We start from the raw sequence: 20,702 nt of genomic DNA on the forward strand, positions 1-20,702 counted from the left end.
AAGTGAATACAAGCGCAGCTCTGCCTGCCGTCTTCCCCGAAAGTGACTGGAAAAAATACACTATCAAGTAACAAGCACTGACGTCCTCATTCCTCCGAAGCGTGGCCACCGCTCCCCTCGGCTGAGCGCGTTGATCTCCGCCTCCAAATCCCCCCGTTAATCCCTTCCAAAACCCGGCGCCTATAGAACACCCCCCCGCGGCGCGGCAGGATGCAGGCGCCCCCCCCCCCCCCGGAGGGGTGCCCTGCCTGCCGGGCCTGCCCCCGCACCGCGGCAGGGAGCCGCAGGGGGCCGCGCGCCCGCTCCCCCGCACACGCACGTACGCGCACACACTCACACGCACGCACACACACACACACTCACACGCACTCACGCACTCGCTCACACCCGCGCACGGACGCCCGCACCCGCCGCCCGCCCGACACCGGCTCCCGCCGCCTCCCCAAGGTCACGGCGCTCCGCGGCGCCTCGCGTAGCGGCCGGCCGCCCGCAGGTGCGCAGTGCGGGGGCAGGCGGGCGGGCAGGGAGGCAGGCGGGCGGGCGGGCAGGCAGGCAGACAGGGAGGGAGGGAGGGCGGGCCGCCCCCGCTCCCGCTCCCGCCCTGCCCGCTCCGCGGCCGCTCCGCGCCTCCCCGCCCGGCTCCCGGGGGCGCTGGCGGCCCGGCCCGGCCCGGCCCGGCGCAGCTCCGCGGCCGCGGCGGATCGCGCGTTATAGGACGCGGCTCTCTCCGCCCCCGGCGGAGTCTCCCTCCGCCCCCGCCGGCGCTCCCCACCCCTTCCTCCGGCCCCGGAGAAGGGCATGGAGTTGGCGGGAGCCTATAAAAGCCCCTGAGAGCCCGCCGCGGCCACCACGGCTCTGCGGCAGGCTCGGCGGACGCAGCCCGGCGGCGCACCATGTCCCAGCACTGGGGGTACGGCAGCCACGACGGTGAGTGCCCGGCGGGGCGCGGGGCTCCGGCCGGCGCGGCCCGGGACACCTGCGGCAGCTGCCCGGGAGCAGCTCCCCGGGACCTGCCCGCCGCGCCTCGCACCGAGCCCTTGCCCCCAGCGGGAAGGAGCTGGGTGCCACTTTATTTTATTTTATATGTCCCCCTTTTAACCTTGAGATGCCACCTGCGCCTGAGCAGCGAGCCAGGCGCGCCGCGCGCTTTGCCTGGAGCATCTTCGCCTTTCCTGCGGGCATTCCAGTACTTCGGTTAACGGCGCAAGGAAGAGGGGAGGACGGGGCGCCGCTCCAGCGGGACGGGGTGGCCTCTAGAAGGACTCCCCGGTAAAATCCCAGCCTCAGCCTCCGAGGCTCGGGGGCTGCCGGGCCCCTGCCTTGGTCCCCCGGTGGGATTTCCTCTCGGGTGTTGCCAGCACCGGCAGCCCGCACAGATGGTACATTATTAAAGGCTGGTGCCGGTGTTAAAGCATCCCGGTTTCTAGCGTGAGGGTTATTTATCGCTTATATCCCCCAGCTTCGTGTCTTTTCCCGCTGAGCTGCTTTCCGCTGTCTTGCAGGACCCGCTCACTGGCACGAACACTTCCCCCTCGCCAATGGAGAGCGCCAGTCCCCTATTGCCATTAGCAGCAAGTCTGCCAGGTACGACTCCTCTCTGAAGCCTCTCAGCTTCAGTTATGACGCCGGCACGGCTAGAAACATAGTCAACAACGGGCACTCCTTCAACGTGGAGTTTGATGATTCTTCTGACAAGTCAGGTGAGACCTCATCTTTGTGTGCAGGGGTGGAGATGGGAGAAACTGCTACTAACACTGCTGCTAAAATGCCTACTGATGCCGTAGGGGTTTTTAAAGACAAAAAACACCAAAGTGTTTTGGCTTCAGTAAGGTCAGGATTCAGCCCTTAGGATTCAGCGTCAACCCTTTAGAAGGATACTGAGCTCCTGCGAGTAGAAAACCAAGCCTATCTGGGCAGTTTTGAGCTGCCCTGCTCTAAACTCCAGGGAAGTGAATTGCTTTATGTTTGTTTATATCGGAAGGATTTGGATAAGAGCTCAGCTGTGGAGAGGAAAAAAAAAAAAGATGATTATTTGACAGGAACAATTTTAGGCATAGCTCAGCATAAGCTACCAACCAAATGGTTAAAAGAAGAGGCAAAATACATCATAGGAAGAAATTTGCCTTAAAATAACAACGGATTGCAGTTAACAACTTGAAGTAGGAATAGTTTGGAAACAGTTTTGTTGGTTATCAAAATATTATTTCATATTTCTGAAGCTGATATGCTCCCAGGTTAGCACAGAAACAGAGGAATGATTAAAATATACCTCTTTGTTCTTCTGTAATTTAAACAAGCATTATCCCTGATATTTCTTGATGCTGGGCTCTCTAGATAAAGATAATATATCTGACACTTCCTACAAAGTTTGCTAGCAGGCAGTCCCACAGCGTCCTACTATTCGTCGTACTGTGGTGAAATTAAGCACTGAATCCTGCAAACCTTTTAGTAATCCTTAGCGAAAGGAATGGCCGTGTTGATGGACAGACAGAGTCCAAGCTGCAGTTGCAACAAGGGTTTTGTAGGTTGTCTTTAATTGTAGTTTTTCAGCTGGCTGAATTTGCAGAAATCATCACCCTGCTACAATGAATGTGCCTCTATTTTTAATTTAGACAGCAAAAACAATCCCACTGTAAGTCACTGCCTTCTCTAGACACTGCCTGATTTAACTTGCTTGAGCGAGTGCCCTATTTTTCCTAAGCGTTTTGTTGGCAATGTCATTTAGGGAATGGTGCCGAAAACAAATGGTCCATGCCTACTAAAAATGTGGGGTTTTTGCAGGTAATGTAATGTAACAGTATAACAGACATTCAGCATCACACTAAGAATTTGACTTTGTATTTTAATTGCAGTCTTTATACTGAACAACATTAAGTGGTCAGCTATAAGTGTTCAGTCATATAAGTACACATAGGTCCATGTATAACTTAGGCAGAGCATCCATATTAATATTTGTATGGTTTTAAAAAAAGAAAAAGGGAAAAAGGGATTCTGACTTCTTAGTGTTTATTCTTTTGAAGCACTGAGGAGCTGAAGGAGCTGAATGCATGTTCATTTTAACAGTGTCATGGAGAATAATGTAAATGATTCAGAGTACAAAAAAAGGATTATGTCTTCACCAGATACATGCGAGTCTGCTTTCACTGTCATCCTGCTCTCACTGAGCCCTAAGGAAACAGGCTCAGGTCCTCACAGTATAACAAAACTATTACATGTTCACTTTGTGTGTGCATAAGTTTGGAAAGACTGTGAAAATTAGGTTGTATTTGGTAACTTGGGAGGAAAAAATGGTAGGAACATATAGTAATCTAAAGACATGTCTGCAGGAAGAATGCTTTTTATGAAAAGTCAGTGCGGAACCAGAACATCTGTGGCAGGGATCCTCTGACAGATATGCAGTGACACAGCTTTCAGAGTGGGAGGGTAAGAGATGCAAGTAGAAAGATTCTTCGTAACTCAATTAGTGAATCAGAAACCGATTATCCTTTAGGGAAAAAAACCCATTGAACAGACCTCTATGAGGCCAGGTAAGGATGGATCCTTCAGTATCACGCTTCCTCTTGAAAATTACAGTGCATAGAATCTACCTGGCAGCACACTTAATGGCTTCATTTGTATGCAGTTAACTAGGTAACCTACTTTCCTTACACAAAATAGAGCTGTCTGACTTGACTGTGCTTGATTCGCTCCTATTTTCTGAATTTGAGACTAACTAATGTGTGTACCAAAGTCTTGGTTAGACATCACACAACAGTCAGAAGGAGAAACTATGTGAAATTGTTATGTGCTGGTGTGTTTTACAGAAGACAATGGAAGAAAATCCTGTAAATACTTCCCACAGGCTATAGTGTGTGCTTCTATGAGCTGTCCCATAGGCAGAAATGAATTATCTGTGGTAGTAGGCGCAAAATGAAGTAATAAGATCATTGTGTGCAATTACTCATGTCTTGAAGATTATTCACAAACAAAGAAGTAGATCCATTCATTAAGAATCTTCAGGCTCATAACTAATGCCATGGAAGTAAATTGAACAGCAGTTCTAGGTATTAATGTCTGACTCCTGCTCTTCAGGGTATGCAAAATGAGTTCTTGCAATAAAAAATAGAGTATTACATACTAAAAATAGTATGGTGAAAATAGGTAAGAAAGCTAAAATACATGTTCAGATAAAAGTCTTTGAAAGTAGTTGTTATTTCTTTCTTTGTTTCAGAAAATATGTAATGTGAATGCTGTTGATCACAAGTAACAACAAGTAGATATCAGGATATTCAGAATTTTCATGCAAAATATTTCCCCCAGATAAAAGACTCTTCCTCCCAAATGTATATCTGTTACATTATGCATGTGCATACAAGAATATGTATGCACACAAATAAAGCTTCTGCCCATATCAGTGAAAACCTAAAAATCTAAAAAAAAAAAAAGGATTTCTTAAAATGATATCCCATCTGTATTCTTTAGCATAGTAAGGATGTAAAATAAAAGTTAACTTTTTAAACAAAAATAATCTGTGTGCAATTTCTGCTCAGCAGTTGCATGTCAAAAAAAAAAAACCAAAGAAGTTGATGTAAATGAAGAAGGCACTTATGGGCTCTGTAAAGAAATGTAGGCCTGAAACATGAAGGACTGATCTCAAGCTCTCTCATCTTCCTTTCCAGATCCTGGAAGTACTAGAACTATTCTCAAGTCACCCACTTATGTAGGCTTTGCAGCTTCTGGTGATCCCAGTTCACTAGAGAAATGACTAAATGACCACACACCCTCTGGGACCTCTGACTTTCTAGTCAAGCAGCGCACAAAAGTACTTGTGACACATAGGCAGGTGTATCTTCACAGAATAGTGTATCTTCACAGAAGGAAATGCTTTCTTCTCTGCTCTTAGACGATCTCTTTACTAATAGGTGGAGCTTTATAGACATAACTCTTGACTCGGGCTGTAATTATACCTATGACCTAGACAATTTTCTCTTACAGTGATGTCTGAACAGAGAAATAATGTTAAAATCTTTGATAGCTTTAGAGCCTGCCTTTGTTTTAATTCCTTGTTAATTTTATTAGATATGCATAAGTGTTACTAAGCATGCTTAGAAAAACCCTCTTCCTAAGCAATTACCCCCAAATCTTCTTTTTCAGTTCTTGTAGTACAGCCTTTGAGTTTCTTGAGCTACGTGACAGCTGTTATATTCCAGAATATACTTCCAAAGGCTCAGTCAATTCCCAAAGTGAATCCCCTTCATGTTTCACAGTTGCTAGCTGGTAGAAATGGTGTCCAGAAAGAAAATTCACAAATTGGCATTGCCGTGTTTATGAACATTTTTTTGTTTGCTGAAATTCCATGATTTTCTCTTAGATAGAAGGGTACCTTCTGTCTTGCTTCCTTGCAGTCTTTCAGAATGTTTTCTTGGACTTGTATGCGGAAAGTGAACAGTGAACTTCCTCTTCCAGTTTTTACTTAGTTTCTCTTCTCCTTCACTTCTTGCAGTTGATTTCTTAGTTCTCATGTCCACTGCCTTTTAATAATGGTGAAGGTTCAAGTATTTGTAGGCATTCATCTTTAAAATTTCTATAACTTTAAATAAAAAATTAATTATGATAAAACTGTCACTAGGAATAAAACTACAAATTCTGGTTCATCCACCTGACCTTCCATGTACGGGTGAAGCCAATGGTGCTGATAACCGTTAAATTATAATAATACATCTTATTTTAGGAACTTTATAGCAAAGGAGTGTCTCATTAACGGTACTTACTTTATCATACTAAACACTTTATATTATAGTCTGCTGTAAAGATGAGTATAACATTTCACTTGCTTGAAAAGATAGAGATAAACAGTGACTTGTCAGAGCTGTAAAACCACTGGAAGTGATGTTGCTCAAGAAAGCCTCAAGAGCCTGAAAGAAGATTTTGTAACAAACTTGCAATGTGTTCTCTATGTATGTTTCCTAGAAAACTTGTCAGAATGCACCTAAAACCAGAAATTCAAATGGGAATTTCACAGCTGTAGGCACTGTATCAGTATTTTCTGATCATGTGTATGATGAGCTTATAAAAGAAAGAAGTCAATCAGCAATTAATTTATTCCATAACAAGAATGTTAAAGTATCATGTTTTAGCTGTAGAACCTGACAGAAGTGAATTGCAACTATGGTGCACAGCTCTAGAGACATTGCTAAATGTCCTGGTAATTTCTGCTGGTGGACGAGTCTCAACTATTTTATTTTCCTTTATTGCTGCTGAGCTAGAGGTAATATTGAAATCTAAGAGAGAGTCTGGAGTAAATATGACACTTTTGCAGGTATTCAGTCATAGTAGAACTTTAAAATTATGAGACCTAGGGACATGAAAATACTCTATTGAACTTGGAACTAGCACCCCTTGGGAGGCTTTCAGTAGTTGTAATCAAATACATTGCCAAATTCTTCCTATTATTGTAAATATTAATTAGGATGCTTTAACTGTCTTGAATTATGACTCGCTGTAAACAAACCAATTTATTTTATTGTATTTGTTATTCAACAGCCAGTGCGTTAGCATTGCTTAGTTGGCAGTGAGTTACTCTGAAAGTTCTGCTACCATTGCTCTTTTCTTACACTTCTGCCTCAGCAGGTAAACTGTGGAAGAAACACACGGGTCTGCTGTCCTTAAGGCACATCTCTTAATCCAAGTCACTGCCACTGGGCTATTTTTAGGCTTCCTAGCTCTGAAGATGTAACATTAGCTATGCCAGAATAATATTGCATGTTATCGATATACAGTCATGGATTGAAGGTCCACAGTACAGTGTAGCCTAAGCAATATGCTGACCCTTCTGAATCATAAATCAGGGAACTGGCTGCTTACAGTATTCAGACACCTGCCTATGTGTCACAAGTACTTTTGTGCGCTGCTTGACTAGAAAGTCAGAGGTCCCAGAGGGTGTGTGGTCATTTAGTCATTTCTCTAGTGAACTGGGATCACCAGAAGCTGCAAAGCCTACATAAGTGGGTGACTTGAGAATAGTTCTAGTACTTCCAGGATCTGGAAAGGAAGATGAGAGAGCTTGAGATCAGTCCTTCATGTTTCAGGCCTACATTTCTTTACAGAGCCCATAAGTGCCTTCTTCATTTACATCAACTTCTTTGGTTTTTTTTTTTTAACATGCAACTTCTCAGCAGAAATGTGACATGGCTTGTGTGTTTAAGAATGATGACAACTTCCTTCCCTTCTTCCAAATGCCTCCTCTGGAGGCACTTTTAGTGCAAAACCAGGAAAAACTAGTCAGCTGTTATCAGCTGGGGCCACTTGGAAATGTTTGTTTGTAAAATGTAATGAAGCTGTGTGCCAGATGTCACCATGACTACTCTTCCCAGCCAATATATTTGTTCATTTACTTACAGGCATGAGGGACTGCTGCGTATATAGAGGCAATGCTCACACCTTAGTTTGTTCATCCTTCATTAGATCTCAATGTAGTATGAGCACCATGTCCAATACACAATTTTCAGTACTGTAAGCAGTCACTGAGATTAGTAGTATAGCTATTATTATCAGAAATTAAACCAATTCTTACTTTTAAGAGAATTTTAATGCTTCCAACTTAGTTCTTACAAAGTCATTGTCATCTCATATGGTGTGAAACATGAGGATTGAAGGCTGATCAGGGACTCAGTACAGCACATTACAATTCTCAGAGAATCTCCATTTAAAAGATTACATGAGAAATAAACTCCACTGGTCCCAGGGAGTGGGAGGAAAGTTAAGAACCTAAATGACTTTGTATCCTTAAGCAGGTCAGAGTGTCTCTGGCTTTTACTGCTACCCAGTCTGGATGAAATAGTTCAGCTGAGGTGAATCGGAATCACTGACATGCTGTTGATACACGTCTGCAGACCTGCTGCATTTTGGCAGATGTTTCATTCTGGTCTATCTCTGTGGAACATCCTTGTTGCCTTATCAGGCTAACCCTCTAGCAAGGTCAGAGTAGGGTTTTTTTTCTCATGAGATACTAATTACGTAGTTTTTCTCTTGGTGAAACCCGTTATAGATGTTTTCTGCAAGTATGATCCCTAAAGTTGGGTGCCTGTGTGCTGTCTTGCTCTCTTGCTTATCATGATACAGCATCCTAGGAGGAATGTCTGAAAGAGATAACATAAAGAAGGAAAGATCTCCCAAATGTGACGTGCTGTACTCCACATTTCACAGAAGTGACAGCTCACCCTAACTGAACTCTTCAGTCTGTCAGATGGGGAAGCCCATCCTTGCATAAGAACACAAGGCTAATCCCTGAGCATCCTTGTAAGAGCCTTTTTTGTGCCATTAATAGTGCATGGTGCTCAAGATTTTTTTTCCTCAAGTAATGCTTCATCTACTTTGTCTCCTCAAGGCCTGTTTTCTGTCATACAGATGTCTGTATATACACAGAAGCTCAGAAAACATTAACATTAATGTATATACTATGCATATATTTACATACACACATACCTACAACATCATATATGTGTCCACATCTAGTGTAGGCTGATACATCATATATGTGTCCACATCTAGTGTAGGCTGATACAGAATCATGACTTTCTTTATGCCAGAGCAGTGTGTGTGCAAGAGGGCTGTCATCAAAGGCAGATGCTTGAAATGTCCTGCTGCTAGGTTTTTGTTGGGTGGAATCTCAGAACTAAATTTCCTGAGTTTGGAGCTCTAGACATCTGTTGTGGTGTAGTGGACCCATTACTTCAACTACTGGAAGGAACTTTGCTGTCAGTGATTTGCATTTGAAGAACACTTTCTCATTCTGCATTTTCTCAGAACAACAAACTTTAGTATTTTCCTTACCACACTAATTTGTATAACAGAAATGAATTCATTCTAACTCATGAAATGATCTTGTAGTTCAGCCATTTCGATTATTTCTTTGGCAGGTTTATTGCCTTGATAAGATTTATTAATCTCCTGTAGAGAGAGAACACCTCATAGGAGGTAGCTAAATAACAGTAATTCCACAGTATTCCTGCAAAAATTCACAGATGTGAATGCTGCCACTTCCTGAAAAAAGATATGAAGTGGTCCACAGTATTTTTTTTACAAAGCTGTTCTGTTCTACATGGGAAAGGTAACTACCTGGTGACTTGCCTTTACATAGAACAGTGAAGTTGTGTGGTCTCAGTAAACAGCTGTCCCAGATGCAGCAAAATGCCCTTAGATTTCCCTGTGTTTCCAAATATCCTAAGAAAGCGTAATGGAGACAAATCAAGTTCACCTTCTTTATCCAAGAAATCCCACAGACATAAATGGAATAGTTCGTGTGGTTATTTGACTTTCCAAATTAGTGCTGCTAATGTTCTAACTTATGTTCACCTAATTTAGAAAATGTTATGAGATCATTTAATAACAGTGCAATATAATTACTGGATGTTACTAGTATTACTTCTCCAGTAAAGGGTAGAAGGTTGAAAACGGTAACCATTTCTTAATCTAAGCAAAGTAGCTCCAGATTTGTCTCACTGTAACATTTCAAATAACTCTCAAATAGAGGGAAAAAAAAGTTGCATTTTCAAGCTGTTGCCTCTTGGGCTATTACACATCTATGGAGACCGGGTTACTGACGTAGAATGTGTTGAGTAGGATGAACCTGTAAGAAAAGAATGTTTTTTTCTAGGTTGGCTGGTGCTGTCTTCACCTTGCATCTGAAGCTGTGCTGTATAACAAAAGGGAGCACAGCAACTTATGTATTTCCAGGATGGTGCACAGTAATACTAATTTCAAAAGGAAGGGAGCTAATGATGAGATGCTCAAATATGGATCAGAATTTCCTCATCCCTCAAAAAAAGGGGATGGAATAATTGGACTTCTATCATCAGTGTGGCCTGAATTGATGTTCATGTCACACAGGACAGGGAAGTTCCTGGTGTGAATGTTGCTCTGATTCTTGATTAATTTTACTTTGCAAAAGCTGGTAGCATTTATTCACAGTTTAAAAAGCTTGTGCTGGAAAAAACTAAAGCTCTGATGAACTTTGCCTTTTAAGTCTGATTTTAAATTTTACTTCTTTAGAAAGGCTGAGAAGTATTAAAAAAATTAAAAAAAAAAAAACAAACCAAAAACAAACCAACCTGCTTAATGTAGGCTAGAACAAGAAGGGCTGTTCTGTAATTAAGCCTGCTGAATTTGTGTTCATTTACACTAATCTAATTATTACTTTTTTTGAATGCTCTGCTGTGAGTCAAAATAAGCTAGTGCTGGATTTGAGAACAACAGAATAAGAAAAGTAAGCAAAAACTGCAAAGAGATTTTTCTGCATCTTTTGAGTTTTACGAGACTATAGCAAACTGTAAAGAAATAACACTGCAAATGGATTTAAGAAGATTGCATGGTTCTGCTTTTCAGCATGCTTTCCATTGATTAATAATGGCAGATTAACCTGTGCTGCGCTAGTGCTTTCTGAGGTTGGGGAATGGTGGAACCTCAGTCCGTTTATACCTGCAATGAGCAGCAAGTCCATTAGCCAGAGGAACTGAAACATTGCAACTTCATGGCATCATTTTTTAAATGAAACATAATTGTGTGGACTAAAAGATTTTTGCATCTGTAAAGACACAGCAACCAATTACTTCATTTTTGAAAAGGAACTAATGCAAATTCACAGTCGCCATTCTGAAAAAAAGTATTCTGATTTGTAGTCCTGTGCCTGAAACAGTAATGCTTCTTGGCAACTAGCACATGCAGAAACATAAAAGTAGAATAAGATATGTTCCTATTTAATGACGTTAAGTAGCCATTCTTTGTATCACATAGCTTGGAAATAGGTAGGGCAAGTCTTGGTCTGTTAGCTGTTCAGTGTTGGCTACAGTATTGGAAATTACAAAGACTGCAATGGAACATATATTCACATTTTTCAAATAGAAATACATGTTGGGAGACCTTTACCAAAAAATATATTTACCAAAGAAAGAGCCCCAGGCAAATACTAAATTTGTTCACTGAACCCAAATTTTGCACGTGTAAGGCACACCAGTGGAAACTCATGTGTTTTGTATATATCTTACATTTAATTTTCATGTATTCCAGTTTTTAGTCAAATTCTTCTCACCCCATTGCCAAGTATCCACGGCTGTTGTTGTCCATGCTTGCATATAATCAGAATTATTCAAACCTGAACTGACAGTGACCTTTTCCTATCTGCATTTGATGTATATTTTCATACATGCACGTATTGTGATAGTGTCTAGACTAATTGCAGACTGAGAGGAAAGCATCTTTACTCCACCGAACCATTTTGTTTGTGGCACGTACACAGATCACACTTAAATGTAATATCTGATTCAACACTCTTCTGTCACTTTATTGTGTGTATATATATTTATGCATATATAGAGAGAAATTGATTTCTAAGATACATTACACTTCAAATTACATTTTAAAATTTTTTTTTTAAATATTAACATCTTAAAGATTTAATTGTGAATTTGAGACGCTTAGCAAAAAAAAAAAACCTGCACAAACCAGTGTGAAACCTTGCTCTAATAATTTAGATAAATAGCTCTATTTAATAGAACTATTTGTTATTGTTCTGTGCTTTATGCTGCACTGGAGGAGACATTGTCTGTGCCTTGAGCATTTTGCAGTAATAGGACTTGATCCTGCATATCATAATGGTGATTGGTCACAGTTTATGTACAAGGTTAAAACTAACAAGCAGCGTAAGGGAGCTCAGGGGAACTCGCTCCCATATAATTGAAAATGTGGCTGGGCACTCCATTTACAGCAGTCCCATAGCAGGAGTAATGTCAGATAGTGGGGAGTGTAAGTAAATGCCTCATTTCAATCCATATTTTAAAAATATCTGCCTCTGCAGGCATTGCCATTCTCACCACCATTTTTTAAAACTCATTCTTGAGGAGTAAAGGATGGGAGGGAGAAGACATTTTAATTCAAATCTCTGCAATGCCTTGCACTGAGCCTAGCACTTTACCTTGCTGCAACCCACAGCTAACGGGTGTTTAGCTTTAATTTGGAACCAAAAGCATTTTAATCAATCCAATCCACCATGGGATTTGCAGGATTAAGGCCTAAATGGATAAAGTGTCTAAAATGAAGGGACACAGAGTACATCAGTAAGCGAAAGATGATTTGGTCTTCAAGTGTACTTTCATAGAATAACTCTATGTGGGCCTCTGATAAAGGCTGTTCTTGGCCATTTTTATTTATTTGGTGGCAGAAAAGTTACATCCTTAGCTCTCCCCTCGTCACCTGTAATATTAGCATGCCTGTTAAATTGCTGATGAGACACTCACTGTAAAGTCACTTATAGTTTTATATGTTTATTATTGGTTTTGGCATATTGCAGCAATGTACCATTGAAGACGATCTGGAGTAGCATGGCAGCATGCAGAGCAATGAACTGTAATTCACTTGGAAGATTTGAGATGGACGTTCCCGTCTGAAGTGCAAAGGTTATGGGAGATGCTAATGGCGGCTTTTTGCTTTGCAGTGCTGCAAGGAGGAGCGCTGGATGGAGTCTACAGGCTGGCCCAGTTTCACATTCACTGGGGATCCTGTGAGGGCCAAGGGTCTGAGCACACAGTGGATGGTGTGAAGTATGATGCAGAGGTAGGACATGCTTTACCTTCTCCAGTCTTTTGTGTATAATGAGTACTTTTTTAATATTCTACCACAGTAGCAGCTTCTCTGCAAATCTTTATAGAGCAAGAGATTGTACCATAGAAGATACTGGTACAACGCTACCCCAGGACCTATTCCTTGTAAGAGCAGAGATTACAACTGGAGGACTATTGTACTTTTTTTTTTTTTGGCTACTTCATATCAAAGAGACTACAGAAGCAGAAAACCCCACGTTAATTATCCCTGGTTTTCCCCTGCTTTCTCGGTGACTCTTGAAAATTATGAAGAAATAGAATTGCAGCACCTCTGTACAAAAAAACATCCCCTTTTCCTGGCTTCAATTTTTCATGTCAGAGACATTTATATAAACAACAGAATAGTTTGGGGGCAGACCCTTTCATCTTTCGGTAGCAAAGAAGCAAGGGGAGCTGTGAAGAAGGCAGGTAGCAAAGTGAGACCATGCAGGCACTCTGTGTAACATCCTTGAGACTCCAGATGTCCCTTGGCCCACTTAAGACTCTGTATTACAGTCTCACTGCTGAAATGTAGTGACTTCAGTGCCTTGCAGCCCACCTTTGTTTAGAAATCTACCTCTGGATGCTGTGACAGACTTTTTTAACCCTTTCATAAATGTGTATCGACTGAACAAACCTGTGTTTTGCATTGACTGATAAAAGAAATGTACCCACAAATTCATTGGCTCTGCTGTTTTTTCATGAGATGAAGTAGCTTTTGTCTTATCTGAGAAACTTGCCATTGCCTTATGTCTGTTCACAGTACCATAATTACTTGCTCAACTTGCAGATATAGGGAAACAGCTAGATGAACTTAAATTAGAAATAACTCGGAAATCAAAAATAAAGCAACATCCTGGCTAACATGACCTGGAGATACATTTCATATTCTTTTCAAAGGCTTTCCAGAAAAGGACAGGACAACTTTTCAAAAACTGTCTGAATGCAGGTCAGATCTGTAGTTAGTGCCTCTTTTCCCTGACACTGGACAATCATGTCTTTCGGTGTTGATAAGAACTCCAGGATACATAGCATTAAAATACTATATCAAAATCCTGCAGGCTGCATGCAGGAAAAACTCATGCTGAATATAACAAGAGTTTCACCAGACTAAAAGCAGAACGATACAGCCACAGTTTGCATTTAAAACTCATCTGGGAATAAGAGTGAGAAGCAAAATAAAATGCATGACAGAAATCTCTTTGCATAAATGAAACTTGAAAGTGGAAGAATGATTCAACGAATTCTTAACTGTACACAAAAGTTTTTAAATCTCAGCAGTAAAACACCATCTGCTCTTAATGTTTAATAAATTACTTCCCTGCATCCTCGTTTGTAAAATACTCTGGATGGAATATCATCTTCATAGTCCTTATTGTTTTCTTGTTCCTAGCTCCATATTGTTCACTGGAACGTAAAATATGGTAAATTTGCTGAAGCTTTGAAGCATCCTGATGGTTTGGCTGTAGTAGGCATCTTCATGAAGGTTAGTTAAACCTTTTCTTTTGTATTGTTTGGATGAGTCCAGTGTGTTCATTGTGTTGCAGGGGGACCTAAGAGCCTAAAGGATAGAATAAGGCAGCATTAGGTTATATGGCATACACCCATAGCAAACTAGATGGTGCTCCAAATTCTTGCCTTTCTCTCCATATAAAAATTGTACGCCAGCCATGGAGTATGACTGCCATCCATCTCTGTGGCAACCCTATAGCAGCATACTTGCTTTCATCACGATAGTGACACTGCCATAACTCTTGTCAGTGAAAGGTGATGTGCATAACTTACAAAGTTATGTGTGTATGAATCTGCAGTAGGAGCAGCCTAAACACCTATTTTCCTTTTCCTGTCATTGTTAAATGTCCAGAGTGTTTTGGCTTAGCTGAATTGTCTTCACAGCTAATTGAAGAAGGTGATTGTGCCCCGGCAGTGTGTACTCTGTCCTGGCCTCATTGTGTTTTACGTAGGAGGGCGATTTCTATGAAAAAAGAACCGCTCCAGTCCAAAAATAAATCTGTGCACTGTAACTGAAATTAACTTTATTCTGTCCACTGTCCTTGTTTGACCTATTTGTGCTGACTGTCAACTGACATGATTTTACAGAGACAGTTCCAGTCACTTTTGCTATAATACTCATGTAATGAAATGGTCCTGGCGAAATGTACTATAAAACGTTTCCTTGAGAACTGTAACAGAAAACTGAAGATAATCATGAAAGTGCATGGTTATTTTATTTTCATGTGGTTTGTATTACAGGTGGGAAATGCCAGGCCTGAAATACAGAAAGTTGTGGATGCTCTGAACTCTATTCAAACCAAGGTAATATTTGTTGTCTGTGTTGGTTAACACCAATCACAACTGTGCTGTGTTGTCTTCTTCAGAAAGTGGGTTTTTTTACTTCTTCCCAGTCTGCTACATGTACAAAAGTAAAACAAGCCTAACTGCTATTGACACTGATGCTCCTGTAATCTTAAATGCAAAAGAGATTCAGATGAAGTTGTGGTAGAGGACAGAGAATATTAAAATGGTGATCATTTTGCATCTCTGTGATTACATTTCTCTGTCTTTTAACTGCATTTAAACCTGTAGGGTAGGATTAATCTTCCTAATCTATACTACTCTTCTAGGTGCCCATTCTAGTCAGCGGTGACAGATGCAAAAGGCACTTCCCCTCATCTCTGTACCTGTGGGATAAATTTCCTTCTTTCAAGAGGGCATGCTTCTCTTGGCTATTTATAGAGGGAGTCCAGATCAGAAGTTTGATCAGGTTATATAACTCCTAGGAAAAAAAGCCTTTCTGTATTTTAAATATTGTGTGAAGCGTGTGTGTGATCGTAATGAGCTGAGTAATGAGAAACTAAAAGTACTTAGTGAGTAATAAGGTACTTTTGTAGTGGTAAAGGCCTGTGCCATTGAGGAACGTGGACAGGAAAGGTAAAGAATGAAACTACACCATCACCTTTGTCATCAGGCTCCCTTTGAGGTAAATGGATGTTGCCATGTACTGCAATGGACTCTCCAACAGGTCTCCCAGGTTCTCTATTTCCAGTGCCATCTGTGTACTTGGCATCTGAAATCTCATTGTTTCTTCAGGCAGGGTCAAATCATATCTCTAGGAGCTAGGAACATAAATTCAACATTTGAAATGAAAAACAATGTCTTGAAAGTCTTATATTATAAGAAATATATTGCTGAAAGTCTTTAATCCCAAAGGTACTGTAGGAGGGACTCAACACTGCATGCCAAACTCCATTTCTGCCTTTCTCCAAACATGGAGCTCCCCATAGGAGACTTTACTACTGGAAGCCCAGTGTGTGTATATGGTGTCTTCCCTGACATTAGCCCACCTGCTTTCTTTATTGTAGGGGAAGCAAGCTTCCTTCACAGACTTTGACCCCACTGGACTGCTTCCTGCATGTAGAGACTATTGGACATACCCTGGCTCGCTGACCACTCCCCCACTGCATGAATGTGTGATCTGGCATGTTCTGAAGGAGCCCATCACTGTCAGCCCTGAGCAGGTAGGTCTCCAATGGATAGTGCCAGTAGATGTGTACTGGAGTTGTATTTATTGCTTTGGTTCAGCCCTCCTCATAATCTTTGAAATGGCAGTTTATGTTACTGCAGAACTCTGCAGGGTATTAACTAGCATCACATGTCAAAAATAGGTATCTGAAGTGGTTATCCTCTCCTGGTAGGACTCTGCTTCTATGTGTGGAAGCAGAGTTTGCTGTGAAATGTAAGGCTGTCCTCCATTTGGACACAGTCCAGGGAAACTTTGTGGGGATTAAAAATTTAATCAGGCTTTCCAGATACATGATTACAGCTGCCATGTGGTAAAAATCTAGGAAATTTGTAGCATGCACGGAAGGACCATTTGCTCATGCAGAACTAGTCTAGCATGTATTGTGAGCATCAGCAGGTTTGCTGCACATACACAAATCACCTATCTGGGTATACTTGCCCTGAAGATACCAGGTTCACCAAGCATCTGAAGAGCACGTATGCTGCATCCACAGCCTCACACCATAGATCTGTAGTTGGTTTGTTGATCTTCCAGCATTTCCGGGACACAGCTCATTTTACAAGTTCTATTCAGCACAGAACAGACTGGGAACTCCCACCCAGAATTGCGACAATCCTAACAAAACTGCATTGTTTGGAAGAGAGAAAACTTGCAGATTCCAGAAGTCTGCTGCCTGAAAAAAATCCTTTCTTCTGTTGAGCAGCTTGAGGAGGATAGAGTCTTCCTAGTAGGAAGGAGCTTGTGCCAAGTAAATCACACCTGGCCTTAGCTTTCTGCACCATCCATTAATGAAATTACATAGAGGCAAGATTCCATCCTTGGGTTTGCATCTGTGTGCTTGGGAGATATAAATAGAATCTAGAGCCTATAAATATGAACTAGCCCTGAAGGGCTTTAGTTTACCCTTCAAACTCTTAAATCCCTTTTATCAATGGCAGACATGCTAACAATATACACATAATTTGAGGTGTTTTATTCAGCTGATGTGAAAAAAGTGCAACTGAGCTGTTGTGGGACTTGTCATTTATTCTATCTTTTATTATGTTAAGGAAGAACTATTAGAAATAATAATTATAGCAATAATTACCATTAACAAGCTGCAAGGGAGCATTAAAGTTGACACTGTTTACTTGTTCTAAACTACTGGTATTGCTACTGATAATCCAAGGTTTGCAAATACAGTTTTATTATAGGACAGGAGCACATTCACCAAAATAGAGTTGTTTTTCCTACTACACCTACTTTAACCACCTACAAGTGGTAAAAGACACCACTCGTTTCTCCCGCACACACCCCTCCATATTACCATCGACATTTCAAAGATGGATTTGAGATCAAAACAGTGGGTGTGGCAGCCTGCCTTTTCATTCCGAAGCTGATCAAAACAAGAAACCATAAAGCAGAGTATTGACCCTGGGTTTGAGTTGAATTAGTTTTCCAAAGATACATAAAAGTTGGATATTACAGCAGGGTGTAGTGAGCCCGTTATCATTTGCTGTAGTGACACAGCAGTTTCTGGCAGTGGTTGAGCTCCAAACTTTGTTCCAGTTGGTCCTGAAGGTAAAGTCCTCTCCTGGGCTGGTCACTGCTGGGGGCCTTCCTCCTTGAATGAGGGGAAGCTTGGCCTGCAGCCCGACTCATACAAAATCCTGTATCCCACCTACATATTTCTGTCAGCAGTTCCAGCTGTCGATGTCAATGGTTGGACTGGATGATCTTAAAGGTCTTTTCCAACCTAAACAATTCTATGATTCTAGGTGAGATCATATTTGGGGTGGTTTATTATTTTGGCACAGTTGTTGTCTTAGTTTTGGAGATGCCCTCTTAGACATCAGGGTGCTTTTATTACATCAGACTGTGCAAACACTGATTTTTACTTTAGGAACAAGCACTAAAACCTTACAATATGCTCCTATTGATGTGGAGCAGTTTTCCCTCTCACAGTATTTGAAAATCAAGATGATCTTGAATGAATTTGGCTGCTTTAATTTGGCCCAAGGATAAAGTCTTTTCTCCGCTCCCCCACGCGCACCTGGATTAAAAACATCCAACTTTCAAAAGAGCCAAAACAGTACAACTTGCAAAGGATACTGAAAGGGTTTAAATTCAGATCTGGATCAAGGACAAACAGCTCTTTGTCCACAGAATTCAGAAAATGTGTGCCTAGGTCTTTGTTTTCTGTGCTTTCTTAGTTCTTGCTAGGATATTTTGTGGACAGGAGAGCCTGTGTCAGGGACAGGAGATGGTGTGGATGAAATGCAGAGACATGTGAGCGGTGATGCCATCTCTAGACCATAAGTGCTGGTGAAACTTTGAGTTGGACGTCTGGCTGAGGCCTAAGGTGTATAACTCAGATAGTCCTGCTGAAATAAGAATATGCATTTGAGGATGTTTGTGCCTTTTTCCACAGATGTGCAAACTCCGTGGCCTTTGCTTCAGTGCTGAGAATGAGCCTGTGTGCCATATGGTGGACAACTGGCGCCCATGTCAGCCTTTGAAGAGCAGAGAAGTCAGAGCTTCCTTCCAGTAACCTCAGCGCTGAGTGTGTTAGAAATTGCTGTGTTTGTGAGGAGCCCATCTTGCTAAGCACAAATCAAACCTTTGCCATGTGTGCCCTGGCAACATCTTGTCTCTCAGATCCATTCTTTCTTTTGCTCTGCGTCTAAAATGCCAGCTAATGAAATATGAAAGGCTTTTGGCCAAATAGGAAGGCGTTCTTAAGGTGTGGGGTTGGGGCAGGTGGGGGGTGGCTGTGTGCATTTTGGTGTCTATTACTGTGACTGACACTTTGGTATTACAGGGTGTTGGGAGAGCATATGGTGATAGCAAAATAAGCCATTTTAAGAAACCTCATCCACAGGTGCGATAGTACATATAACTAATGATAACTTGAAGCTTTGTGAAAAGCACAGGAATAGAGAATATAGACACTATTTAGGAAAAGTATTTTCAGAAAGTTAAGCAAAATGAATATTGATAATTAGACTTCTTAGATTTTAAGAAACTGACATGTAAATATTTTTGAGACAGTTTTACATTTTTACCCATGCTGTCAACAACCTTGATTATGTCTTAAGGGTAGTGTTGGATTTTTTTTTAATTAAAAATGTCCTAAATTAAGTATTATCTTTAAAAGTTGTTATTACCATAGAAATAATACAAAATATCTTTTCATTGAAATAATATATGCTCTAATTTAAAGAGGAAAATAATATTGTATTTTAGATAACTTCTCTAATAAATCTATACTTATATTTTTGCTTCCATGCTGTTGTTTTAATTCAGGAAAGGGGTCACTAATCTGTTGGCATTCTTGCATATTAAGCATAATTACTAAACATATCCTGTATTGGGAATTGGTTTCAATGACACTGGAGATGAATGCAAACCATGTATGTTAGGAAATTTTCTCTAAGTAGCTCTCTGATAGATAGCAGAAGGAAGTGTTAGTTTTGATCAGTGACTACAAATTATCAAAGTTGACTGCATAATAAAAGATCCCCTCACAAGAATTTTGAACAAAATCATACTGAAGAATGGGCTTCTCCAAACCAGTTGCTTAAACATTGCCCTTATGTGACAGTCCAAAAGCAAGGTGCCTCATCTTTATGCAAAACATCTATCCAGTCTGTTTCTCCAACTAAACCAAATCTTTCAAGACTGTCCCCCCAGTGTTTGGTTTTTAGCCTTACAGTATCATATCTGTTGAAATCATATGAATGACTTCAAGATGGTTTTTTTTTCAACAGAAATAGTGCTAGGCATACACTAGCTTCCAATAACTTCCATTGCTGGATCCTTACTAGCTGATTTCTTGTGTTTTCATGAACACATATGCAATAGATACCTGAATATAAATCTGTTCTAAATACACAGGATCAAAGCAATACTATAAGGGGCTACCCTCCTTCTTAGGCTCCTGGCTGTTGTATGAAAAGCCATCTTCAAATCTCCCATCTCATTGGATTCTGGTCCTGGTTTTTCAGGTAATTTATTATAAGCTTCCTACCCCATCAGGGCTCACTTTGTAATTTATGAGATATCAGTTGGCCAGGCCAGGTTCTGAAACTCCTGGGGTCTTGAAATGTGTGAGATAGGAATGAAGCCTTCCCAGAGTGCATACAAACATTTTTAGGCAACTCTGTCAAATCTCCCCCTTTAAAAAGCTTCCCCATTTAAAACACACCCCCCAGCCAAAAAAACCCAAAACCAGAACAGAAGAACAAAATGTTCCTTTGCCACAGTTCATTTATTCTAAGTTCAGCTTTTCTGAATGGAGATAGGAAGGTATTTGTCTCTTCCTACAACTATGCTGACTAATTCAGAGTCTTCATGTTGAGTGGTTTGAATACTTTTCTGACTCTGTCACCTGCAGGCCTGAGTGCCACACATGTGTCCCCTAAACAATGCAAGGGAGGTTATACCTCTAAAATTAGAATTATAGTTCTAATACATTGTGGCTTAAAGCTGCTGAAGCAAGCCAAGAGGAAACACCTTACAGAATCACAGGATGGCTGAGGTTGGAAGGGATCTCTGGAGGTCATCTTGTCCAACCCTTCTGGTCAAGC

General features: G+C 41.2%; 1 protein-coding gene across 1 annotated transcript; it reads left to right on the forward strand.

Moving 5' to 3' along the window:
* The first annotated feature begins 853 nt into the window (after positions 1–853).
* On the forward strand, positions 854–19,388 carry LOC104036482 (carbonic anhydrase 2). The gene is made up of 7 exons (XM_075705115.1): positions 854–927; positions 1,503–1,700; positions 12,467–12,585; positions 14,005–14,097; positions 14,865–14,927; positions 15,974–16,129; positions 18,545–19,388. The coding sequence occupies exons 1-7, from the start codon at positions 894–896 to the stop codon at positions 18,662–18,664; spliced, it is 783 nt and encodes a 260-aa protein (XP_075561230.1). The 5' UTR covers positions 854–893; the 3' UTR covers positions 18,665–19,388.
* Positions 19,389–20,702: the final 1,314 nt, after the last annotated feature.

Source organism: Pelecanus crispus, chromosome 2 (genome assembly GCF_030463565.1).
Source record: "Pelecanus crispus isolate bPelCri1 chromosome 2, bPelCri1.pri, whole genome shotgun sequence".
Taxonomy (NCBI): domain Eukaryota; kingdom Metazoa; phylum Chordata; class Aves; order Pelecaniformes; family Pelecanidae; genus Pelecanus; species Pelecanus crispus.

Excerpts from the sequence above, each read along its gene's own strand:
- LOC104036482 (XM_075705115.1), top strand. The coding sequence starts at position 894 with ATGTCCCAGCACTGGGGGTACGGCAGCCACGACG. Across the intron at positions 928-1,502 it reads GGGGTACGGCAGCCACGACG|GACCCGCTCACTGGCACGAA; the intron begins GTGAGTGCCCGG and ends GCTGTCTTGCAG. Across the intron at positions 14,928-15,973 it reads TGAACTCTATTCAAACCAAG|GGGAAGCAAGCTTCCTTCAC; the intron begins GTAATATTTGTT and ends TCTTTATTGTAG.